Source organism: Colossoma macropomum, unplaced genomic scaffold (assembly GCF_904425465.1).
Source record: "Colossoma macropomum unplaced genomic scaffold, Colossoma_macropomum, whole genome shotgun sequence".
Classification (NCBI taxonomy): domain Eukaryota; kingdom Metazoa; phylum Chordata; class Actinopteri; order Characiformes; family Serrasalmidae; genus Colossoma; species Colossoma macropomum.
In genome coordinates, this window is record NW_023494806.1 from 27,011,416 (window position 1) to 27,039,160 (window position 27,745).

Genomic DNA, 27,745 nt, shown 5'->3' on the forward strand with positions numbered 1-27,745 from the left:
GAATTTGCAGAGACCTATCCAAACATTTCTGATGTATTAGAAAGTGCTGTTAACAATGACTTCACCCTGTTCAAAGATGCATTACTACATTTGATCAATTTAAAAGATTTGTATGAAATTAAACATTAATTCAAACATTAAACATTAGTTAAATACTCAATTTTGGCTACACTGGCATTTAAAAAATTGCTCACATGCACATGTATTATACATTGAAGTTTAGCAACGGTTTTGGTTTACTTAAAGGTACTCCACAACAAATGACATTCTACCAAGACAATGCAAGACACCACACAGGTCATCATGTGAAATTCAGACATGATGTACTATTAAGATTGTCTGGGGCTAAGTTGGGAAATGTGTGAAGAAGAAAAATTAAATCACTATGAATAGTCTGTGGACAGCAGTAAAGAATGCAAGGGAAGCAATTCCATTTTTAAAAACCTTAGGAAAGTGTGAAAAAGCAGTGTCAGGTTGCTTGCAAGAATAAAGGAGCTACAGAATGTTAGAAGTTTCCTATTTTCGCTAAATTTTTGGTGTCAGTGATCTTTACAAAAACAACCTTTGAGCAGTTAATTTGACAATCAACATGCTATAGCTCCTCTTGTCTCAAAGACAACCTCACACTATTTTATCATACTTTCTGAAAGTGTTTTAAACAGGGGAACGTCTGTGACCAAATTTCACATGGCACATTTTGCAGCCAATTATCTCTGGAACTGTTGCTTCACACTCCCTGAATCTTACTACCACCATTCTGCTAGAAGTAAATTTGCCTCCAACCACATCAGCAATGTATACTGGCTTGTTAAAAAAAGTGTCAACACTTTAACTCTTTCAGTCACCCTTACATTAATGCATATAATTAGGACTGATTTATTGATTAAGTATAGTAATGGTTAAGGTGTAAGCTGTTCAGGTATGCCTATACTGAGAATGCAGCCACTTGGAGATTCATGTCAAGATGCATGTCTTGCTGTCCAAAAAGCAAGAAACAGAACAACAAATCACATTTCAAAAAGGATACAGACTTTATATACTCTGCAGCATTATAAAGGTTATTAGGAAAGTTCATTGTTTTTCTATTTTCATTTGTACTATTAATTTTTACCATGCTTCTTAGAAAACTATCATGTTTAAAAAAGACTAAATCATGAAAGACTCATGGTATATCTGTATCTTATATGTTAATGGGACATATTCCTTATTCAGGAAAAGATTTGAAGAAAACAGAATTAGTCGTTTTGAGAAAATATGGTGTTAAAATGGCCTATAAAATTTTTAGTTATGAAGCCATTTTGGCCTTCTGTCATTGCACACAGATTACCAATTCATAAATTTGACAGAAATGATAAACATAAACCATATATTTTTTAACTGTCTGAAAGATTAAATTTCAAAGAAAAAGGTCACACATTGACTAAAGTATATCCTCCAATAAATTAACCTTAGACATTTATTAAAATAAAACCAGTTGATTTAAAGTGAAATATTATTCTTAGTGTTGTATTTATACCTAGTTGATATTTCAGCTGAGTTGACTTGTTCTACAAGCAGTTACACTCCATATTTAACATGTGATCCAGAGTGTAAACTGAGTACACTATTGAAATTTCATCATTAAATTTAAGGTTTTTATTTGAATTTTTTTCATGGAAATCAATTAAATGACTGGGCAGGCCCTAGGTGACTTGTGGTGTAATGATTCATATTACTGCTGATTTTTCTCAGACTGTAGTTACACTTGGAAACAAATACCATTATAAAAGTAAAAAGCTAAACAAAATTTACCTTTGAAACGATGGAGCAGCAGAAGACCGTCCTTGTGTACTTCATAGTGAAACCTTGCACTGAGATCCAAAGAGCTAGAAAAGCCTGAGGATCCAGGAATTATTGCCACATTGTTGTCGTTGGTTTAATACAATGACTGTGTTGAGACATGCAAAGAAGACAATATATTACGTTATGTTACATACAGACTTTACTATAGGTTAGCAAACCCCTGCTTCTTTTCTCCCTTCCTCACCTCATATGAAAAAAACATAAAAGAATAAGCTTAGCTGACTATTATAGTGCGTGGATCATGCTGTGTGATGTTAGCAATATGTGCATAAGTAATTCGCTCTAAAATGGACCATTAGCAACAAATGATACAGCACAATTGCTGGTAATGAACCCAGGAACATACATATATGTATAAACCTGGTGATTTTTCATGTACTGAAAATGTAGGATTAATAAAGATCACATCTGACACATTGATAAAGGCACATCTGATATCTACCTCCTTATATGAAACAGAAGTCAAAAGGGAGGAGGCAGGGAAGGGGAGGAGACTTAAGAGGAAAAAGGGGAAGGGGATGTCCCAACTTAACTGGCCAGCACTAGTATAGGCAATATTAGCGAAAAGAATTTAAACAACATTAAAACGTGCAATTTGACAGTACATCCAGTTTAGCGCAAGTTTAGTGGTGGATCAGGTAGACACGTGCTTGTTTTAACAGAGCAATCAGGTTTAATTTAATGCACAGCTGCCACCATGTCTGGTAGTACAGATTAGAAATTGGCAAAAAAGTCCTTATCTCATGTCACATCACACTTCTTCATGAACAATCACTCTTCAAGCAACACAAAGAACATCAATAATCCTTAAAGTCTCTGAGAACAGTAATGAAAAATTGAGATGTAGTCTTGCCTGAAGGCAACTTAATGCCGTATAGAACAGGCATAGGAAGGCCATACTGAGGAGAGGTCACCAGTACATCTCTCAGATATCTTGAAGTGTTGCAGTCCTTCATACTCCAGTGTCGCCACTGTTAAGCAGTTCTGCCCAGACTTGACTTCAGCACAGAAAATTATATTTCATTTCATGCTCATGTTTTAGGAACAGCATAAAACACTAGGTGGTTTTCCCCTATTAACAGTTATTAAATCTGGACTGACAGCACCATTACCTGGAGACATTTACTCCTGAAATGCGTTAAAGTTACATTCATTACTGCCCATTTCACCACTGCTCTTAGTGCACTTATGTGTCGTCACAGTATTTGAATGCCTAAAATTCTTCCCGCACTCTGAACAGTAATACGGCTTCTCTCCTGTGTGAATGCGCTGGTGTTGTTGGAGATTACTCTGTACAGTGAAACTCTTCCCGCACTCTGAGCAGTGATACGGCTTCTCTCCTTTGTGAATGCGCAAGTGTTGTCTGAGATGAATCTGTTGACTAAAACTCTTCCCACACTCTGAGCAGTGATACGGTTTCTCTCCTGTGTGGATGCGCTGGTGTTGTTGGAGAGAACTGTGACGATTAAAACTCTTCCCACACTCTGAGCAGTGATACGGCTTCTCTCCTGTGTGGATGCGCTGGTGTTGTTGGAGATGAATCTGTTGATTAAAACTCTTCCCACACTCGAAGCAGTGATACGGTTTCTCTCCTGTGTGGATGCGCTGGTGTTGTTGGAGATGACTCTGACAATTAAAACTCTTCCCACACTGTGAGCAGTGATACGGTTTCTCTCCTGTGTGGATGCGCTGGTGTTCTTGGAAATGACTCTGATGATTAAAAGTCTTCCCACACTCTGAGCAGTGATACAGCTCTCCTGTGTGAATGTGCTGGTGTCTTTTGAGAGCACTCCGTCTAGTAAAACTCTTCCCACACTCTGAGCAGTAATACGGCTTCTCTCCTGTGTGAATGCGCTGGTGTCTTTTGAGAGTACTCTGTTGGGTAAAACCTGTTCCACACTCTAAGCAGTAATGAGTTCTCTCCTTGCTGTGTTTCTTTGTTTGTCTGTCAGATGTGTTCATATGGAGGGTACCTGATGATATTTGCTGAGTACCGGCACATCTTCTGGATGCCATATTTTTATATTTAACCTATTTTCAGTAGCTTGACATTCCTCCTGGTGAAATGTTCTGAACGTCCTGAACATTCAGGCTAGGTAGGAAAGTGCAGGTAAAGACTTGAAACAGGACATCATTCACTTCTGGAAAAAGAAAAAAATAAAATCTACACTCAATGTGCAATGCCACCAAAGTAGATTGATCCAAATTAATCATGAAAGCTCCACTTTCCAGCAACTGGCACAAAGTGTAAATAAAGAATAAACTTCCATATGATGTGGAGAAGCTTATCACCTAATTATTTAAACTCTTCAAACAGACAAATACCACTGAAGTCGTGTTGTTATTCTTTAGTCAGAGTCATGCTGATATTGGAAACTCTGGGGCTAAGCTGGATTTCTCCATGGCACAAATGACTAGGATTATTAGAAAACCATCACCATCACACCTTGTGGTTTACAAAATGATTCCAAACTCAAGTTTTGTCCCATGTGCATATTCTCCCTAAATGTCACTGGATCCACTGCTTTACAAGGTCATTAAGGGGCCGAAATATGAATGTCATTATATGCATTTTTTTTCTGAGCGTTTTTCAGGTAAGGCCTTGGAGCTTATTTGACTCATTAGGCCTTAATCAAAGTCACGTTTAGACAATTTCAGAGCATTATAAATTATGTGATCCTTCAAACCCCTTTAGGGTGCTTACACTTCACAGGCATAGGCTTACAGAAACAGCTGACTGAGGACCTGAAATTAAAGATAATTGACTCTTACAAAGCAAGACGAAAGTATAAAATACATTTAACTATACTTTCTGCCTATAATATTTCACTGTCTGAAATGGCATTAAGAAATGATAGTTAAGACCAACTACTGAAGTCAAAGCAAAATCTGGAAGACTGAAGATTTGGATGTCATGGGAACAGTGATACACTGGCCTACTGTGCAGTGTTGTAGTGCAAACATCATCTAACATGGAAAGAAATTAACCTTAACTGTGATCTCATCTCAAATGTCAACATCTGAAGTTTGCAAACAACTCTTGTTTCAATCTATTTGGAATCAAGTGCTGTGGTCTAATGAAACAAAAACTGAACTCTTTGGCTACAATCACCATTGAGGGTACCCAAAGCTTTGCATCCACAGCACATTTTATTAAAGTTTTTTTCCCCTCTAATATATTAAATTTAGCAAATAAATTGAAACATTGCATTTAACATTCTGAGAAGGTTATGAAAGATTCACATTGTTTTGTATTTCTCTTTGTTTTCTGCATCAAACGTGAAATGTTTATTCTTAAGGGTGGGAGTGTTGCGACCGAAATGGCCTACTATCCCTTCTGTGTAGTGTTGCTGCTTTGCATGTTTTTTTTTAGGTTGCAGTACACAAAGGTCTTTAATTGGCTGCAGGGGTGGGCTTCCAAAATAAACCCCTTGCCCATACCACTTGGCCCTTAGCCGTCTGTTTCGCGCGTTCACCTCTAGGGTTAGGGTGTCCCAGTTTTTGTTGAGATAGAGTGTTAGGGCTACATGGCCCTCCGAACGCAGCTTTTTCAGAGGCACACTCCAAACAGTGTTATGAAAAAAAAAAGAAAAATCGGCAAGATGGCTGCGCGAGCGACCAGAGAAACCCACAAATGTAAGTATTTTCTCCGTTAAAAATTACAATAACCACTGTATTCTTAGTTTAGTGTCGTTTCAATGTTTTATTGTCGTTTTCTTTATAACAAGCATAAAAAACCGCTAATAGCATGCTAATGTATCGGTAGCTAGCTAGCTAACTTTCCCGTTCCACCTTAAATAGTTCAGCAGTATTGACGCCTGAAGCGCCAAACTGTAACTGCTGCACCATTTAAGGAGGAACGGGAAAATTGGAGCAAGAAGCTGGTGAAGCTTCGTATCACCAAAGAATTAGCAGTGGGCGATAATAAATGATTGTCTTATTCCCCCTCTTTGAAAGCATTTGATACCCTAAATGTAACTAAAACCCAGCGATGAGGTTGCTGAGCTCTTCCCTTCTCTGCTATCACTGAAAACTGGCTGGGTCGCCTAGCAGTGCTAGTAGCCTATTAATGAAGTAAGGTCAATTTGAGGGTTGTCCCATTTCGTAGGGCAAGATTTCAACCACTACCCCTTGTAACTCGGTTCCAAAAGGTTAGGGTGATACTCGAAAACAAGGGGTAGGGGTAAAAAGAAGAAATGGGATTAGGCCTTGGTCTTGGACTTACAAGGTCCTATCTGATATTTTTTTAATCAAAACTGACTTACGTGCAGTTAATAATTTAGTGCTAAGTGCTGATCTGGTATTTTTTTTAAACAAGCACTGTAGTGTCTGTATTATAAAAAAGTGAAAAGTTCCTTTATGATAGTCCTAAGTTGGAGTTGGATACCTTTTACCCAAGTGCACAAGCTGAGCAGTCAGCTGTTTAAAGGTCTTAGTAGCTTGGCTATGAAAATAGGTAAAATGAGCATTCAGAGCTCTTGAACAATTTAGTAATACTACGGACTGACCAACTAACTTAAATTATAGACTTTTTTCCCACCCAAGAAGCATTTTTTAACAGTGATTGCTAATGTTAGATAAAGAAGTCTGTGCACTTATAACTTTAAAGGGGAATTCCACTGATTTTTCATTTTGTCTGCATAATTCAATCATTGAAGATGTAAACAAACTCATTCAGTGATGCAAACAGGAACCAAAGGTCACAATGTCCACAACACAAATATAGCCACTTTATTTGAAATCAAAACCAAAACCACCAGTGAACCTACACTAAAAGCTAATTGCAAAAATCTAATTGCAAACCTATCGCAAAACAATGTCTCAGACATCAGGCAGTGTATACATAACCATTTCATGTCATAACTTTCTACGACGGAGCTTTTAGAGCTGGAGTGTTCTTATCTAATCTTATTTGTGAAAGGCCAGTTTGGCTGCAGATTTTCATTCCAATAAAGCAGGAGCTCACATGATCACTTATTTGAAGACTGAGACTGATTAAACAAGTTTGGAATGAATACCAGCAGCCTCACCGGCCCTCTGTGGATAAGATCATGCATCCCTGTTTCAGTGGCATTAAAATCTTCAGATGTCTGGTTCTCATCAACACCACTGTGAACAATTCTGATGTTTCTCTAGAACGGAGCATTTCACACTAAACCACTCTGAATGACTTTGTTTACATCCTAACCGTTTAATTATGCAGAAATCTTGAAAAAGCTGGGGTATTCCCCTTTAAGTAGTTCTACAGTGAGGCAGATGGGGATGCCAAAGCCTAGGATCTCAGACAACTTGCCAATGACCTCTGGCCAGAAATAATGGATATGAGGACAAAGCCAGAAAGTATGACAGTAATTGTCTGTTGAGACTGGGCAGTGTGGATGTAGTACTGTGGCTAAATCCCATATGGTGCAGTTTATGGGTTGTAATGTGAAAGGTTTTATATTGTATTAACTGAAGTTTTGAATTCATTGTCATAGAGAATGTGCCATTATGTTTTGCCAGTTGGGATCACATGACTGTTCTATATCTGCAGTCCATTTTTCAACAGGAAATGATCTTGTGCAGTTCTGAGGCTTAAGGCTGTGTAGTTTTAAGTAGAGAAAAGGAGTGGGACTGTGAAAATTGCTCGTTTTCTTTATAACCTCTTTAAGTTGTATATACTAAAAGTAACACTGATCTGGTACGTTGTTCTTTTCCTAGATTATGTTGAAGGTCATGAACAAGCCGTCATGCTATTAGTGAATAAATGTCCCAGGCTGGTTACTCCTCTCTGACTCCAAGCTGAAAATATGAAGTGTTTATTGTTGTTTATTAATAGCTGTTGATGTCTAATTCTTGAATTCAGTGTTCAAACATGGTTGGTTTGCTTTACTTGTCCAATGCTGAATGTAAAGTAGCTAGTATGATAAACAGTAGTAAAATTCTAAAGCTCCAAGTCCTCCAAGATGTTCAGGCTTTTGGAGGGCAGATAATTTTGATTGAATTATTCCAGCAGAACTTTATAATTGCACTGTGGAGAGAAGAACCAGCTAGAGATTAAAAATTAAAATAAATTAAGTTCTACATATTAATGCAGGAAAATAAAAATGTTCTTAGGCAAATTGCACCTAGTGTCACTACAATAGACGCTGCCACTGGTTACCCTTGTATGGAAAACTACAGAGCCCTAGCAAAGACCTTAAACATCCCCTTCAGTACAACTGGTTTGATAATATGCAACTGAAAAGCTGGTTTGATAATAAGCAATTGGAATATTCATGGAACCACAACAAGTGGTGCTCCACACTGTTAAAAATAAAGGTATTGTGCAGGCAAATTTTTCGTCCATCAAGATACAAACAATTCAAGTGTACCCTCAAAGGTACAGCAGTGGTTTTAAGGTCCAATTGTGTACCTTTAATAAGTTTTGCTAATGGAAAATGATATTCATACCTTTTCATAAACTAATGTTTTAAAACAGAATAATAAAATAAAAAGCCTGGAGACGAGACGGGGTGTGTGGAGTAAATACAATTTACAAAGTATAATTTCAATGGATTATGGTACAATTATGTTCCCTGACTAATGGTACTGAGATGTACCCTTTATGGTAACACTCCAGTGACAAAAGGGGCAACGCCCCAGTGACAGTTTCATACCTTTTTTTCTAAGAGTGCTGGCAAGATTTTCCTCAGACTGATGATAAGAAAGGTAACAGAAAAGCCAGCAAGAGTTGCAGGATGACCTGAAAGCAGAAGGAACATGTTACTCAGAGGACAAGCAATGAACTGCACCACAATCACTAAAGCTGGTATTTGATGGATTATTAAGCTGTCAATCCCAGATGGTCAAGGTAGAGCATCACAAGAGAAAACGGTTGTATCAGCGATTTGGCTCTTAACTTGGTTTGCACGCAGGAGCAAAAATGACCAACATCATATTAATCATATTTTAGTACCACTAAAGCCAGGTGTTTGTTTTAAGGGTAAAACTGACCTGAGAAATGGGATGGAAGGGGATCTTTTGGCAGCTTGTCTGCACATTATTTCTCTGCACATTATATTTCTACAGTTTGAGCCTCCTCACTAAAGACTCACCTCAGAGTCTAAACTACTAACACACTAAACAGTTAAACAGCTAGGACGGGTCCTCAACCTGCAACAGTCCTACTTACTGCAGAGAAAGTGAAAGTGTATCTAGGTGCATGTACGTTGCATGTGGATAAGTATGACTCTGCTGAGACGCTGTGAGAGAAAAGCTGTAGCCCACCTGAGCAGCAGCAGCAGCAGTGGGGTCTCCAGCTCCAGCTCCAGTACGTTTCCGCGACTTCACTCGGTCAGCACAAGCGCTTTCTTCACACGGTTCAGTTTCTTTCATTTGTTTTGTGGCAGATTTAAGAGGTTAACGAAAAAACAAACAACAATGGGGTTGGATAGCTGTGTGAAGACAACAACAAGAGCGAGCGTAGACCTACGACAACCGGAAATGTAATTTTCAAAATAAAAGTTATTAATCACTCAATACCTCTTAGTTAATATTAATAAATATGCATATAAATAATTTACTTTCTAGAAATGTTATAAAACACTTTACATCAGACAAGCGTCACTGCACATGTAGGAGTCTCTCATACTATGGGCGTGACGCCTTATAGCTTGTAGCACTCATATTAATGAAGGATGGACAGTTTTAACTGCCTAGTGCCTAAATAATACACTGTCAACACAATGTATTACATTAAATGAACGTGCTTGCCTGAAGCTAGGCGGCTAACGCTAGTTAGCTTGCTACCCAGCTTAATTACGTGAAAATCACCTGAAATATTCACCCTATCTTCTTATATATATATATATATATATATGTATATATATATATATATATATATATATAACATATCTAATATCTATATATATTGTATCTAACAGATATAAACAGTTGTTAAATATACTAAAAGATATAAATATTTATCATTTACTAAAAGGAGGCGTTAGTGATCATAACTGGGAAACAATTAGTGAAAAATTTAATTAAGACTAAAAAGCTTAAACCAAAGCCTATAGTTGATTGTAGTGTTTTTTTTTATTAAGTAAACAATAAACACATTCCGTTTTTAAACTAATGGATGTTTTCTTGTTTTTCTTTTGTAAACAACCAAAAATAAGTACTGTATTCCAGGAAATGTTCCTTACATACCTCACTCACTATAATAAGAGCTTTGATTTTATTTCTTACGCAATGTTGATTTAAATAATCTGAATCATAAACCAGAAGTTGTTAAATTATTAATTACATAATGATCTGTTTATAGTAATTTCTTGTAGAGTTTCTGGATTTGAGAAGCTGTGGCTTCTCTGTGGCTAAATTGCTTTAGTAGAATTTAAAACATTAATTGTAAACTTTTAAACAGTAATGTATTTAAGGACATTTGCTCTGATTCAGGGTTTTGGATTTCAACTGCTTCTTCTACAGTTCACCTTCTTGAGAAAAAGGTAGGAGAGTCTGAACTAAAATAAACAGTTACTCCAGTGAGTTGAGAGCAACACTTTGTTCAGCCCACAAAACCAGCTATTTTCCAGCGATTTTATTATCGAACCCCACATTCAGGTAATGTATATTGGGTGATATTAGGTTTTCATGAATTCACATAAAAATACAAACATTTTCTCTGTGTCAGTGATTTATAGGAAAAAAAGTCATTGTAACATTTTGCTTGCTGCTCTCTAACATAATTGAAATTGTTTTCTCCATATCAAAATAATAAAAAGAGTGCGCTGTGGATTTTAGTTCCATTGTCACATCTTTTACCATGTGGCAATGATTCTGTTTTATCCTTTTATATAAAACCCATATCATCTAAGCTGAAGAAAAGTACTGTTACTTTGTTATTTTCATTGCATATAAATATTGAATTATACACACTTTTTACATACAGTGTACAGTGCCAGTAGTCTAATTAAGTGTTCTCAAAATGCCATTTTCATCTATGTATGTTGATGTAAAACTCATTCATAAAAGAAAAAAAATGACAATTAATTTCTAGTCAGGGAGCATTATTTAAATCTGAACCAAAATGTAAGTGTTGCTAGTTGCTATCAACATGCAGTAAAGAGTTAATAGCTCTAGAGTAACACTGTTATTTCTCTTTGTCTACAGATGAAACTTGACCATTTCCATTTAGATGCACTTGGTGTTGGGAGACTTCAAATTAGTCTTATTTAGGGCAACATTAGGACTGAAGTTATGCAGTTCTTGTCCAGCCTCATTGCGGCTATTGAGAGGCCTCACTGGATCAAGCAGGTAAAACACAGTTTGTATTTGCACACTGCATTCAGTCTCTTTGCTTTTTTGCCTCTTATGCTAATATTGTGTTACATTTAATTTCAGCCGCCAGACCTTAACCACTTAGCATGTGCCACAGGCTGTGAAATACTCCATCTTCTTCAGCTCTTACCAATTATCACACGGAATGTTATATATTACCCTGAAGCATTTACATCTGCTTCAGCTGAGTACATTGGCTGCAATAATTTGCTCGCTAGTAACAAAAGCCAATATTTTGTTGAGCAACTATGTATTTTTGATCAACTCTGCTAGTCTTACTGAAGTTCAGGGAAAGCAGCTGCAGGAAACAATATGTGAACACCACAAACTGTTTGTGAAGGTGAGTTATTTTTCCACTATAGAATTAAAAAACCTCAAACCTCATTGTTTGAATGCTTGGCATCTGTTTAGATTATGTACATGGCCAAAAGTATATGCACACCTTAACATCACACCCATATCTGCTTGCTAATTGTAATGTCATTCCAAAACCATCATTAATATGTCCATAGAAGGCTTTTGACTAGATTTATAAACATCAGTGCGGGGTTTGCTTCCATTCCTCAGCATTAGTGAGATGAAGTGCTGATGTTGAGTAATAAGGTCTGTCTCATTGCTAGATCATTCTTAAAGTGTTGAATGGGGTTCAGGTCAGGCCTCAAACCAACAAGCAGTTCTTGTGCTGACATTGCTTCCAGAAATAGTCTGGAACTCAGCAGTGAGCACTACAACCAGTAGTTATCTTTTGAAGAGGGATGGTGGGTTCAAAGGGCTGGGGGGAGTAAGTAGCAGTTTTTTTTACCTTGTTAGCACAGGAAAAAAATGACTAAATATAAAAGTAAAAATAAAACTTATATTGTACTTAGATTGCTTAGATAGCAGTACTATAAACAGCAAACTTCTGACTAACTTAAGATGACATTTTGCTGTTTTGTTTTCATCTATGTATGTTGAAGCTTGGTGTGTACATGTCAAACTTGCAATGATATTAAAATATCACAGTATTCTTTTTCTTAGTTATTCTTAGTCAGTATTCACTTTTTATGAGCATCCCCTTGAATCCCCCTGGTTGCAACTGAGGCCAGAAGAATTATCCATGCTCTGTGCTTCAGCACTTGGTAATCTGAGAGCTTGTTTGTACCACAATGAAAATCACTGAACTTTTCAGATTGACCCTTTCTACTGCAGTGTTCATCCACTGTAGACTCAGAGGGGGAGCAGGGGGGACAATCTCCCCCCTCGTGTCCCCAATGTTGAAAAAGCATCGCTTAAGGGCCCACTAGAGTGGCAAAAAGTGGCCTATTGACTTCCCTTTGTCGTGCAGTAGGTGCCCTGTTTACTTTTTCGCCCCCGCCCTTCAGACAGCCTGAGTCCGGCAGTGTGTTTATCTATGGCTATTGCTCTATGCTTGATTTTAAAACCCCTTAATACCTTTGCCATGTACTGTGCATTGTATGTATGTTATGTAAAACAAAGTTTATTTCTGTGTTATTGCTGTCCAGATCTGAAAAGCTGAGGTTGCAAACTATGCAAACATTCATTGTGGTTTCCATACTGGGGAGCAGATAAATGTCTTGGGCCATCCCATGAGAGGTGACTGTAACAGATTTGAGCAGTACCACCACAGAGTGAAGGACATAGGTAATTGCTGCTCCTATCCAAAAGACCATGATCGGTCAGGTCATGCCATAGATTTTCATGAAAATTTTAATGTAACTCATGCATCCATGCAAATGTTCAAAGCTGTACACAAAGTACTTTTTAGTAATGATTTTTTAAAACCTGCTCTATTAGAATCTAGATTGTATCTTGTAGAATTGCAGAATGACTTATCTGAGGAGAAACATTAACTGGATGCAAACACAACACTAAAAATAATATTTCACTTTAAATCAACTATTCATGGCTAACACTTTATTTTGTGTGGTCCTTTGTAAATGATTAATAAACACTCAACAGACTATCAGTAACATATCAGTGAAGTAGCATTAGTAAAGCATTTGAAAACATTCAGGAAATATCATATAGTTGTAATGTTGGTATATTACTTCCTGTCCTACCCCTCACCCTAAAGTGAAAAACTGAATTCAGCAGATTATCAACAAACTTTATTTTGAAATATGTTGATCATCTACTAAATGTATTGAGATGCTTTGCTACTGTTACTTTTTCTATACTATTGTACATAAAAAATATGTAAAATTGATTTTTAGTTTTGTGAAACCATTTTGAACTCAAGGTATAGCTTCGAACAACATGCAGATTTGAAAGCAGATTTGAAAGAAGATATTGTGGGAAATGAACATGAAACTAGCTTATTTAAATATTAAGTGTTAGTGTTTTTATACCAAGTTAGTATTTCACAACAGTTCAGTCATTCTGTATGCACAATATTTAAGATATGTTTTAGACCCTAATGGGGCAAACTTTCATTTAGATCATTATGAAAGTTTGTTAAGTTACTGTAAAATTAGTTAGAGGCTTGAAGGTTTTCTTGAACTTTAGAACTGAAATTAAGTGACATGCCATGGAATTACTTAAAACTTTAAATAAAATTTAAATATTCTGTACTCAAGTCGTTGCCCACAAGAATGGTGTGAGTATGGAGAGGAACATGGTCAAAAGGACCATGTTGCTGATGACCGGACATGTTGCAGATGCCACATCAATCCATGGCTTGCCAGGCTATGCCCCCATATATGGAGAATCTGGATCTGTTACACTGATGTCAACCAGTGAACTTCGACAGAGACAAGGTCTTGGTAGGTAGAGAGTTACCTCAAAGTCATCATCTATATCAGAACCAAGTAGTGTTGCATTTTTAGTTTCTTATTAATATTTGAACAAGCCAGTAGTTGGTAATTGATTGGCAACTTATGACTACATTGTTAAGAAGTAGCAAGGGTTAATCTAATTAATTAAGCATTTTCCAGAGTCTTTTTATTTATTTTTTATATGGTGGTGCGGTACCTAAAACCACAGACTTGTGTGACAGCCTACATAGAGTGTACAATCTCAAGATAAAGAGGACTTGTGACTTTTTCTCAAGACTAGTTTAAATATTTGTTCTGTTCTTCCATCTACATGAATATAAAACATTTATTTTAAAATATTCTTAATTCTTAATAACTATTTTTTAAAATGTGCTTCACTTTGACACTTTCACAGCTGGGAACTCTTGGGAAAAAAACAGAATTAAAATAAAAATAAATAACAGGGTGAGATATGCTGAGAGCTTGAGCCCAGTCACGAATACTACAACACTACCTAGATAATACGCAAATAAAAGTGCTCTGAAAAATGCTTCATTTACTCATTTGTGTTTAATAATAATGAGCAATTACAGTTACATTTCGCTTTGAAATTTGAGACAGATAACCACCACCAATGTGCAGCATCCACCTGAACAGCAGCTGTTACTGGAATGTAAAAAAAAAAGTTGCAAGTTGTTTCTTGCAAATATAAAACTTTCAGGATATATTCAGTTAAAACAAATTGTATTGTATTCATATCTGTTCAGAATGCATGTTTGTTCTGAATGATGTTCATTTATAACCATTTCGCAGTTCTGTAGTTTGTATCAAAGTGTTCGCTTTTCTGTAATGCTGAAAGCAGTTGCATCCTCTTTGCAAGCACAAGAATGCCATGTCATTTCATTTCAGACAGCATATGCACAACATACAAATAGTTTAATGCAGACAATTCACTAGAATACACAATGGTGAGTAGTGAGTGTGATGCAATTAAAAATATGTGATATATCAGGCTACATTGCCCCACCGCCCTTATACAAGTAATACATATTTAATTCCACATTGGTTCATAAATAACTTGAGCATCACAATGTCTATTTTTATATGCATTCCTGCAAGTTTACCAAAATAGATGCCGTCTTTTTTAAACACTGTAACACAGTGTACTACTGATACCACTAAACATAAACTCAATTTGTCCTTATTTGAGAGCATAAGTTCCAAGTTGATACAATAATGTGTACGGCACAGGGAAGCTGAAAAATAAAAATAGTAATTGTATTATTATTATTTACAATTATCAATGATGTGAGTGATGCAGAGTTTAAGGAAGCTAATATTCACACTATGTTTGCCTATGTTTGTATAATAATAATTAATCTGATGTTTCAATACAGATCTAAGACTCCATGAGCAGAGGACCTGGCAGGAAGTGTTAAACCTACAAATCTGTAAGACGTTAAGGCAGCCTGACCTTGTTGAGCATATAGGTAGCAGAATCCTGACCCAAGAGCACATTTTCCTGGGAGCAAAGGTTGGTATGGCTGGTTGGTATGAAGCCTGAACCTTTAAATGTTATATGTAAACAACTAATAGTTTAGTAATTATTTTATTTTATTATTTAGGTCTGGATTAGAGGAAAGATGGTTATGAAGAACATTAATGATCGTCTTACTGGCCATGGACAGCTTTACATCCAATACTAAAGTGCAACATTGTCCCTCAGACATTACAAATATGTGTGAAATTATTTCTCTGTGTCAGTTAGTCCACAACTGCATATCGCTACTGTCGAAACAAAACCTCATACCTTTTTCAGTTTTTGACATAATTTGAAAGTACAGAGGCAGACATGGAAAGTGCAAGACATCGGTCTCAACCAGTTAAAATTACAGGCATATGGGCTTCGGCATCAGGTATATCATCTTACTGAATGACAGACTGGCCCTTCATGTTTAAACTGATTGGAGAAATATGCTCTATGTGGGCCAGAAACCAATCAAACTCTGTTACAGAAAATCCTCAGCTTCTGTTTGAGGGCATAACATTTCAACAACTATACAGGAAAATCCTCTAACAGGCTTTAAAGAATTCAAAGAGGCTGTTAAGGTTCTCCTTACACCTTTAGCCATTACAGAAACCTCTCCACCACAAGTGCTTTTGGCAGCCTCAACATCATCTTGGGATAGGGACAAAATCAAACAGCAGTGGTAACTACTGTGAAAAACAGGGACCCAGATTCGCCACAATGTCAACAACAGGTGCTACATAAAAAACAGATATCTTCATGCCCACTTAGAGTAACTTTATTCTTTAAAATCTTTTTTGTCCAACTCTATTTTGTCCATCTCTGTCCTTGCCTCCTTCTCTCCTTTTCCTCTCTGTTAATTGTTACTATACAGTGATTTGTTTTCTTTTTCAATTCAATTTTATGGTACTGTTGCATATTTAAAAATCATCTTAAAATAATTTTTTTGTCATCTAATTTTATTTTATTAGATACCTTACTGATATATTGTATGAAGTTGACTTACACTGTTTTATATCTATTGTACAGTCCTACTAGCTACCTTGGTCCTTATAAATACAATTATTATTATTATTATTACTTTTATATGTTAAATTTGTTCTGAAATTTATCACTGTAGTATGTACTAGTATATATAATGTTTGTATGCATACACAGCACATTTATTGAGTTTATAAAATAATATGTATGAAAATAATATTATGCATCCTACATAAAATATAAATAAAAAATAAAATAATAAAAAAAATATTCTGTACTAGAGTTCTTGCTACAAATAATGCATAATGTTTACGTTTTAATATTCCCTTAAAAAACATTTTAAAGTAGATGATTTATTTTAAAATATTTTTTAGGGAAAATTTAAAACATAAATATTATGCATCCTACATCTTGAGACTTCTTGGGATGTTATTATAGTCAAGACATTCGTGTCTATAGACATCTTAAAGACGTCTTAATTTTTTAAGACATGCCTCAAGACGTCTTAAGACATCTTCATAATGTGTCTTTAGACATGTCTCAAGACATCCCAAGACATGGTAATGGCTGGGTATGGTACTGCAGTATTAATCTACATTTGCTTCATGTGTTATTTATTTGATAGGCTACTAGTTAAGCTGCTCAGTTTGATGACTTAATCGTCAAACCTATTTAAATGGAAGGGACGTAATAGTGACACAGAATAGTGACAAATACATCAACTACACCTTTGTCCTTTAAATACGAAATAGCACTTCTTACCTTCATACAAAAGAAATGCAAAAGAAAATGCAAACATTCAGTCATCGTTAAAAAAATAGTTGCACCCAGAAGGAAGTGTCGGATTGCTATATATACAATGCTATACGTAAGGAAGATAAAGGTTACCAAGAACAATTAATGATTAAAAGTTTAGACTGATATGTGCAATAGTTATAGAGCTACACATACAGAAGTAGTGTCTGTCAGTATGGTGTCAGGCCGCCATGTTTTCTAACACAACATGCCAGGCGTCTCGGCATGAAGTTGTAGAGGTTCCTAATTGTGCAGCCTGAATATTCTCACGCAGTTCCTGCAAATTTTGCAGTAGGGATGGAGTGTTGATAGCGCGCCCAATAGCATCCCACACATTTTAAATCAGGGATAGGTCTGGCGATGTGGCTGGACATGGCGTAGCATCTGTGCCTTCAAGGCAAACTCTTGAGACGGCAGCAGTACGCGGATGAGCGTTGTCCTGCTGGAAAAGCGCCCCGGAGTGTTCATTCAGAAAAGGTAGGGCCGAAGGTAGACCGAAGGTTATCTGGCATTGTACATTGGTGTGCACCCCACATCATGACACCAGGCCTTCTGGATGCGTGACAATAGACTGGTCATCTCCACCAAGACAAAAGCAGGACTTGTCACTGAAGATGACTCACTGCTGAGTCACTCCATGACAGTCTGGCACGACACCATTGCAATCTTTGGTGACTTTAGATAGCTAGATAGATAGCTAGATAGATATATAGATACTTTATTGATCCCGAAGGAAATTTAGCAGCTAGTAGCAGTCACACAACACAGGACAGTAATAATAATAGGCATGAAACAATGTAAAAAGAAGAATAAATACAAAAAACCCATCTACAGGCATATATACAAATAGAAATATACAAAAATCTGCAATAAGATCTATAACCTGAGATGAAAAAGGCAGTGCAATAACAGCATATAATGACAATACTGAATGAATATGTGCATGTATTGGTACTGAAATAAAGTGTCAAGGTGTGGAGTGTCCAGATGTGCAAAATGCATGGTAGTGGTTACAGAAAGTGCAATATGTACAGTAAGGTATAGAATAAACCTATGATTTGGCATTAGATAAACCTATGACGTGGTGTTAAGGGCAGTCGTCGTAGCGGTCTGCGTGCATGTAGTCCTGCGTCGTGCAGCCGTCTGCCGATGGTGCTGGCACTAACAGGATGACGCGTAGAAGGCGTCACTGCTCGCCGAATGCCCGCAATCGTGGCTGTTGGGTCACTCCGCGCATGTCGGACAATCGGTCGGATCTCTCCCTCTCCGTGGTTCGTGTAAGTCTCCCAGATCCTTCATGTCGCTGGTGCGTGTCTTCTTCTATCCATTGCCGCAAACAGCGTGCTATGATAATATCCGCATGACTGGTATGGCGCGCAATACGTCACAACAGGACTACCTTATATAGTCAGTCACGTACAACGACAAGGCCCGTCCTTGCTTACGTCATATGCTCGGCCGAGTGTGAAACCTGAATCATTCGCATGTCACATGATATCAAACCTACCCAACAAGTTTCATTCCTGCCGGATGATTCCTTCTGGGTGCAACTATCTTCTTGACGATGAGTGTATATATTTTTTAGAAATATATTTAAAAATATAACACAACATGATGAAATGCTAAAGCACATATTCATTATATACAACCAACAAACCTCCCTTACTATGTAACTGTATAACTCCTCTGCACCACAATGCTTATTTATACAACTGCACAAATACTCATATCTTTCTGTAATTTACTGTATTGCCATTTTCACATTAGATCTTTTATATCTAACATTTTATTATTTATGCTATTGATTGTATTTTTTATTTATTTTTCTCTCTTTTTTAAAATGATTTCTTAACGTCTGTGTGCTTGTCTGGTCTGTTCAGTATGTTACACGTGTGCATTCACCAAGACGAATTCTGTGTATGTGTAACATGCATATCAAAATAAAGTGATTCTGATTTTGAAGTAGACGACATTATGGAATAAAAAAGAAGCCTGCATCTATTAGGTTATACAGCATGGTGGAATACCTTAAACAGCTGCATTGCCAGACAGTTTTTGCCAAGGAGAACTGCAAGGTAAAGCTTGTCTAATGTTGGGTAGCTCAAAAATGTTATTGTCCTATATAGAGGCCCATATGCCTTCTGTCAAAGTTTTGTGGCTTTCGTGGCATGTTTTAGTTAAATGCTATTTTGCTTTAACACCAACTGAAGAACTGTACTCAACTAGAGTGAACATTAATTGTTCAGTGTTGATTAGGCTTTTTCAGAATGTATTGTTCAGAGAAGCTAAAGATGACCTGTGTTTAGGCTGTCACCATTATTGACTCCAAAGGGAAACTGTAGCAGACATGCATTTCATCTCCGCAGTTATTCTTCATTTACCCACCCCTACACAAGTAAGAAAGAAGGAAAGAAAAACAGTGCACTAGTCACACTGAACAATTCAAAATGATTTAGAATGCTGAGAATGAGGTTGTTTGCCCTCTTCGGGGTCTTTAAGATGCAAAAAACCCACTCAGTATAGCAAAACTTTCTATTATTAAAAGAAATGTGGCTTCTGTTGAATCGTAGCTTTGCTGGTGAAGTGTCCTTTTGAAGAGGTATCAACAGGTACCAGTGTCGAGGGGTGCCTCACTTACCGAGCAGCACTCCACTGTAAACCACTTCCTCGAGTCGGGTCATTCCATTCACTCAGTGTCCTTCTGTTTCGCGTCAGCTAATTGTTTAAAATACATGGATAACTCTTTGAGTGAGTGGCTACATGGTTTTAGTGGATGCGTTTTAAATTTTTATTTAAAATATAAGACATGGCCTAACACAGTCATTATCTGCTGTAAGAAAACTGGATAAGAGTTAAAAAACATTTTTAATAGAAATTCATTTTAAATAGTGAAATATGTCCTTTTCTAGGCAGTGCTTTGTTTTAGTTGGGCTGACCATGATGTAATTTGACAGTGCATCTGGTTTAGTGAAAATTTAGTGATGGATCAGGTAGACACGTGCTTGTTTTGACAGAGCAATTAGGTTTAATTTAATGCACAGCTGCCACCATGTCTGGGAGAATAGATTGTTGACAAAAAGTCCTTATCTCATGTCACAGCACACTTCTTAAAGAACAATCACTCTCCAAGTGTCACAAAGAACATCAACAGTCCTTGATGTCTCTGAAAACAATAATGAAAAATTCAGTTGTAGTCTTGCTTAAAGGAAACTTTATGCCACATAGAACAGGCATAGGAAGGCCATACTGAGGAGAAGTCACCAGTACATCTCAGATAGCTTAAAGTCTTGCAGCCCTTCATACTCCAGTGTCTCCACTGCAAAGCAATTCAGTTCTGCCCAGACTGCAAAATTTCACTGTTGCAGTCTCCAGGTTCATATCACATTCGTTACAGTCCTTAACAAGAACACTCCAAATATACAGCATACAGATAACATCTCCTAATGGTTAAAAGGGAAGACAAAGTAGCACTTTCATTGCAACAAGCATTAAATAGTTCATGTGGAGGAATCAAATGAGTAAAAAAGGGATTCAAGGAGCCAAGCACACTGGCAAATGTTTGTCAAATCATCCATCATTTTATCAGAAACACAGTACTGGCTAAGATGTACTGAATTAGAAAATAAGGAACCTCTTATTATTCACTGTGGAGCTTCTCGATTGTTAAACATATATTACAAATGAAACTCATTTTAGGGAGAATATGAAGTAGGCTTGACTTGGTGTTTAGCACAGAAAATTATTTCATTTTATGCTCATGTTTTAGAAACAGCGTAAAGCAATAGCTGTTTTTTTCCCTAAAAAGAGTTTTTAAATCTGGGCTGGCAGCACCATTCCCTGTAGACTTTTACTCCTGAAATGCGTTAAGGTTGCACTCATTACTGCCCATTTCACCACTGCTCTTAGTGCACCTGTGTGTTGTCACAGTATTTGAATGCCTAAAATTCTTCCCACACTCTGAACAGTAATATGGCTTCTCTCCTGTGTGAATGCGCTGGTGTTGCTGAAGATGACTCTGTACAGTAAAACTTTTCCCACACTCTGAGCAGTGATATGGCTTTTCTCCTGTGTGAAGGCGCTGGTGTTGTTGGAGAGAACTCTGACGATTAAAACTCTTTCCACACTCCAAGCAGTGATACGGCTTCTCTCCTGTGTGAATGCGCTGGTGTTGTTGGAGATGAATCTGTTGATTAAAACTCTTCCCACACTCTGTGCAGTAATATGGTTTCTCTCCAGTGTGAATGCGCTGATGTTGCTGGAGATGACTCTGACGACTGAAACTCTTCCCACACTCTGAGCAGTGATACAGCTTCTCTCTTGTGTGACTGCGCCAGTGTTCTTGGAGATTACTCTGACGATTAAAACGCTTCCCACATTCTAAGCAGTGATACAGCTTCTCTCCTGTGTGAATGTGCTGGTGTCTTTTGAGAGCACTCTGTCGAGTAAAACTCTTTCCACACTCTAAGCAGTGATACGGCTTCTCTCCTGTGTGAATGTGCTGGTGTCTTTTGAGAGTACTCTGTTGAGTAAAACTCTTTCCACACTCTGAGCAGCAGTGAGTTCTTTCCTTGTTGTGTTTCTGTGATTGTCTGTCAGATGTGTTCATATAGAGGGTACCTGATGATATTTGCTGAGTACCGACACATTTTCTGGATGCCATATTTTTATATTTAACCTGTTTCAGCAGCTTAACATTCCTCTGGTGAAATGTCATGAACGTCCTGCACATTTAGGCTGGGTAGGAAAGTCCAGTAAAAGACTTGGAACAGGACATCATTCATTTCTGGAAAAAGAAAAAAAAAAAATCTACACTCAATGTGCAATGCAACAAAAGTAGTCTGATCCAAATCATGACAGCTCCACTTATATCAACTGGCAGAAAGTTTTTTTTTGTGTGTGCGTTCTTCATTAAGGAACTTATTTGACTCATTAGGCCTTAATCAAAGTCATGTATACACAATTTTAGAGCATAATAAATGATGTGATCCTTTAAACCTCTTAGAGTGCTTACACTTTATAGCCACAGGCTTATCGAAACAGCTGACTGAGGATCCTACATTAAAAATAATTGACTCTTACAAAGCAAGAGGAAAGTATAAAATACATTTGATTACTTTCTGCTTATAAACTTTTACTGTCTGAAAAATGAAGATTAAGACCAATTACTGATGTCAACGCAAGATCTGGAAGACCAAGAAATAACTCTGCCAGGAGACTGGATATGTGTGCAAAGCAAAACCTCTGCCATCACTGCAGGAAGATTTGGCTGGCATGGGAACAGTGCAAATATAATCTACATGGAAAGAAATTAAACTTAATTGTGATCTCATCTGAAATGTCAACGTCTGAAGTTGGCAAACAACTCATAGATAAAGCAGAGGCATTTTGGAATCAAGTGCTGTAGTCTAATGAAACAAAAATTTAACTCTTTGGCTACAATCACCACTGATTGACTGCGGGTACCCAAAACTTGGCAACCACACCACTTTTTTTTAGTTTTTCCCCTCTAATTTATTAAATTTAGCAAATAAATTGTAACATTGCATGTAAATTTGTAAAAATATCATATTTAAACTGTTGCATTCACTTAGCCTCAGACTTCATGTGAAAGATTGTAGATGTGTTAATATGCATGTATACATTTTCAAATGTTGACCTGTATTTTTTTCACGTCATTTCATTTTTGCCATTTTGGGGCATGTTTCCAACAGAGACAGGACTCATTTCCTAAGAATCACTGCAGCAGCAGTTAATCTCATTTAGTTACACCCATTCACTCACTCTACCCCTTCAAACTCACACACAACATAAACCATGTTTCCACAACCATCCACTAACGCACCTCATTCAAACTCACAACAGAAGAGTCAGTCTTTCCAAATGGTAATACAGAAATAACCACAGTAGTAGTTGGAGTCTGCTGACTTGAGATAAGCATGTTGTAATACTGTTAAGTGAGCATTTTTTCAATCAGTTAAAACAGCCTCAGCTCATGTTTTCTGTTTCTGCTGTGTGTCCATGTTCTAGTTTGGATTTGATGCTGTTCAAAAGTCCAAACTTTAAATCTTCTGTGTTACTGTCTGTGAACTTCTATTCTCCCTTACAGAGTAACTGCAGGGTTCTGTGTTACAGAAAACAGATTCCTTGTATGTGCAAATATACTTGGTCAATAAAGCCCGATTCCTATTCTGATTAATCTGTTGCCTGAGTTGTGGATTTGGAATAAATTTCAGAGGCATCAAATCTGGCATTAACCCTTAGAACCCTAGGGTGATTTGGGGTAATTATTTTGGTCAGTTACAATTACAATTGCAGTTGTAAGTCTGCCATGAGACCGTCACACATGCTATATGTTGTTATTTTCAGGAGACCCTGGGCTACTCAAATATTCCATTTTTTCACATGTAATTGTGAACAGAATTCTGTAACAGTGTAACAGAATTTTGATTCTGTTTGAATTGTGGTTTGGAACAGTGTCTTCTGTCACGTGACTCTGCCCCTCCCTCACTCACTCAGCGCAGAAACAGCGCAGAGAGCATGTGAAGCATGCACTGACAGGACATCAGCTCATGTGCCTGAGTCTGACGGTTGGTGTGGTTATTATCTGTATTTATCTGTAAATTTCTCATCATCAGCACTAAATTCAGAGTCTCTGTCAGAGGATTGTTTGAGACACAAGGAGAATTTCCAGATCCAGCATATGCTGTAGGAATTTAAATAGGGCATTTAAATGGACATAAATGCAGGATTTGAATGGTGGTTTTCTGAACTGGATTACTGACTGAAAGTAGAGAGCGAACAGCAGGTTTTACAGTGGATCTGGCTGTGTTTGGTGCTGGATTTCTGACTATGGGTTAGTTAGAGCTGGTTTGAGTTGAGCTGGTGAGTTTCCCACTCTGGCTGGTGAGGGCAGGGTCTGCTGAGTGGTCTTGATGTGTGAATGTCACTATTTTTAACCCTATATAACAGTAGCGAGTGGGTTTTGAGTGATTTTGGAGCTGGATTGGATGGTCACAGGTGGACTAAATCATTCTGGTTTGTGACGGCAGGGTCTGCTCACTGCTGTGATATGATTCGTGCAGCTGTTTTAACCCTTTGTTGGAATATGAAGGCTAAAAGCAGAGGAATAATATCAGGATTTTTGGTTTCTTTCGAGCCCAATCACTCGCTGATGCTGACATCACATGTTGGCTAGTAAGGGCCAGGTCTGCTGAGTGTTCTTTTATGTGATCCATGTCTGTAGCTTAAACCATTCTGAAGTTATGAGGGCTAGAAGGTTGTCCACAAAATGTAGGCTTCAGGTTGGGACTTATGCTACTGACACACCAATGCTAAAATGACTGGATTTTATTTCTGAGGCACTTATAAATTCCAGAGGTTGTGATCTGGTTGGTTATTTTGTTGGAGGTTGGTGTGGGCGGCACTGAAAAAGTTCTACTGGTGAACTTTTTTTTTTTTATTTGACCCCAACCAATCTCTTTAATTAGAGCTCTGCAGAATCATCACATTTTAACAAACAAAATATTGAGTATCAGACTGAATCTTGACCTCAGAATCAAAACTGTATGAAACCTGAAAAAATGTCATTACACCCCAAGTTCACATACACGTGTGCATGATGCAAACATTAGTATAGTAACGTTAACACAAGAACACGAGGCACATATTTAGATTCTTCTCATTTTTAAGGACTTTCAAATGACAATCCAATACATTACACTCCCAAATGAAAAATCAACTACATCGAAAACTAACAGCCTAGGCAGCCTAGAACAAATATATAAGGCCTACATCTTTTTAAATGTTAAAGTGTTGACAATTACTCACTTGTATGTTTGCCATATAAACCCCTGCCCCCTAGATGTTGCCATGGCAACAGACCTATTGACTACATTAAATAAATGCATCTTTTTACCTCAAACAACAAGACCAGTAATTCTGTATTCAAATAACTGAGGTACTGTTTACTGTTTAGACTGTAAAGGTCGGCAGAAAGAATGACTTCACTGTGAATATTAGCCTATTACCATCCCATCGCAGCTTTTGTACACTCATGCTGTCTGGAGAGAAAGTGAAAGATCAATTACCACCAGTCTTCAGGAAATTTATAGAACTAGACCAGAGGATCTCAGTCACAGTCCTGGAGACCCCATACTACACACAAGTTCATGCTTTCCTTTATCTAACACACTTTATTCACAAAAAATTAGAGCATGTGGTCCCCAGGATTGGGATTGGGAATATTTGAACTAGACCATCAAGCTCCTGAATGGCTCTCACACACTACACCCCCTCTAAACAGACCTCAAACACCTACCATAGACACTCCTACCAGCTCTTAAATCTACCAGCCATTGACCAGTAACCCCCACCCAGACATTATCAGCTCTCAGGAAGTACTTCACACTGTTCTATAACAAACTGCGATTTCCTCACCACATTGTACTTATAACTACACAATTATACCCACCTTGGATAATATCAGCATATACATTACATGGTATTAGGACAGCAACATATTACACCCACAGGAGCTTTCATGACGTCCCATTCTAAATCTATAGACATTAGTGTGGAGGTGGTCCCCCCTTTGCAGCTCTTCTGGGAAGCTTTGTACAATATTTTGGAGTGTGTCCGTGGGCATTTTTGGCCATTCATCCAGACGAGCATTTGCGAGGTCAGACACTGATGCTGAACGAGAGGACCTGGCTCGCAATCTCTGTTCTAGTTCATCCCAAAGGTGTTCGATGGGGTTGAGGTCATGGCTCTGTGTGGGCCAGTCAAGTGCCCCACTCTGTGAGTCTGTGTGGTCTACCGCTCTGTGACTAAGCTGTTATTGATTTGAGGTGTTTCCATTTCACAGTAATGGCACTTGCAGCTGACAGGGGCAGATCTAGCAGGATAGAAATTTCACAAACTGACTTGTGGTGGAGGTGGTATCCTATGACAGTGCCATGTTTAAAGTCATTGAGCTCATCAGTACGACCCATTCTACTGCCAGTGTTTGTCTATCGACAATGTAAGGCTATGTGCTTAATTTTATCCACCTGTTGGCAATGAGTGTGGCTGAAACACCTAAACTCAAAAATTAGGAGGGGTGTCCCAATACTTCTGTCTATATAGTGCGTCAGTCACTAAATATACATGGATTCTTTTTGCATATTTGTTTTTATAAGTGAACAGTAAGACCTGCTTTATCTGTTCACAAACTGACAATGGATCAGAGAAACTCATGAAGGCCAGTAGTGGGGACTCATCTTTACAGCTTTCCTGACTATGAATGCATTTACATTTAAACCAATAATATGATTAATAATGATTTAATGGACTTAATTACATCAACATACAAAAGAACAGAAGCACAAGAGATAAACGAAAAATCACAAAGGTTTTTCTGAGGGACATGTCTTTAGAACTAACTAGGCAAAGTTGGCTCAAAAGAAAACAACATTTGTAACATCCACTAGATAATATGGTACAAATGCTCTTAACAGTTTTCCAAATATTCTTTTTACAGTCTAAATCATAAATAAATCAATAAAACAATCAAATATTTTGGCACAACAGCTCACTCAGCCACGTTTGAATGAAGCTGCTTCTGTGCTGGCCAAACTATTTTAAACCCATCAAATCTTAATTTCAAAACTCAAATGTGTCTCAGCTGTTTGTCTGAGAGTGAATGAAGAACAATGAGTGTTAAAGTGTCGGGACAGCTTCCTACCTTCAACAGTTCAGCTCTTGTTTCTGTTCCTCCAACAACACTGTATGAGCGCGGAGGCGCTGAGCACAACCAGTGAAGACACATACAGCCGAGAGCCTCCATGACAATATATTTCCGGGAACGCAGTCCCGGGCGAAGCGATGACGCAAGACTTACGCAGACAGGAACTGAATCCTTTTTCGTCCCATTCACTTCAATAGGAATGCACCATCTTGGGTTACCTTATACATATCTTTGTCACAACACAATCTTCTACTTCTCCGCTTTAGTGCAGTTGGAGAAAGTTACAGTTACAGAATTAGCGCCACCACTTGGCCTGAAGCGGTTTCACGCTGGAACCACATTTAATCGTGAATCATTTGAACCTCAAGCAGTAGTTTTCATTTTTTCTCTGTTCATCGTTATGTGAAAAAAACCCCCCAAAAAAACCAGATATTAGGTTTGTTTTGAGGACGCAGTAAGTTCACTCCTATTAACTCCAGTAACTTTGCTCCTATGGTCCACTTGCTAATAGCTAACATGATGTACTTCCAGGTATTAAACCATAAGAGAACAAGCGTGATGTTAGATCTGTGTTTTTTATGGTAGACATCAAAAAAGAAAGGAGGGAGACACAAGAGGCTGAAACTGACAGACATGAGGTGAGAAAAGCTCTGTTAAATGAGGGAGTGAGACGAGAAAAGAGACAGGAAAGACACTGCAAGTCTTTTTTCATTAATTGTGCTCGTTTCACTTCTACTATGCAGTGTTGACATACATGGAGAGTTTTTTAATGAATGTGATATTTAGATAAAGCAAGAATTCATTTTTGTAACTTATATATAA

General features: G+C 37.5%; 1 protein-coding gene and 2 long non-coding RNA genes across 3 annotated transcripts in view; 1 reads left to right on the plus strand and 2 right to left on the minus strand.

The window, feature by feature from the left end:
- Positions 1–954: 954 nt before the first annotated feature.
- Positions 955–27,745, minus strand: part of LOC118827255 (zinc finger protein 239-like) — a 76,772-nt gene continuing 49,981 nt past the window's right edge. The window contains exons 5-6 of the mRNA XM_036598546.1: positions 21,125–21,761; positions 955–3,717 (exon numbers count right to left, since the gene is read on the minus strand). Coding sequence (XP_036454439.1) covers positions 2,965–3,717; positions 21,125–21,761 — 1,390 coding nt within the window. The 3' untranslated portion in view covers positions 955–2,964. The remainder of the gene's footprint in view (positions 3,718–21,124; positions 21,762–27,745) is intronic.
- Positions 6,231–9,367, minus strand: LOC118827275. Its single transcript, XR_005008855.1, has 2 exons — positions 9,091–9,367; positions 6,231–8,566 (listed from the first exon to the last, which is right to left on the minus strand). It is a non-coding gene; the product is annotated as an uncharacterized LOC118827275 (long non-coding RNA).
- LOC118827276 lies at positions 13,754–16,058 on the plus strand. Its single transcript, XR_005008856.1, has 3 exons — positions 13,754–13,904; positions 15,293–15,429; positions 15,521–16,058. It is a non-coding gene; the product is annotated as an uncharacterized LOC118827276 (long non-coding RNA).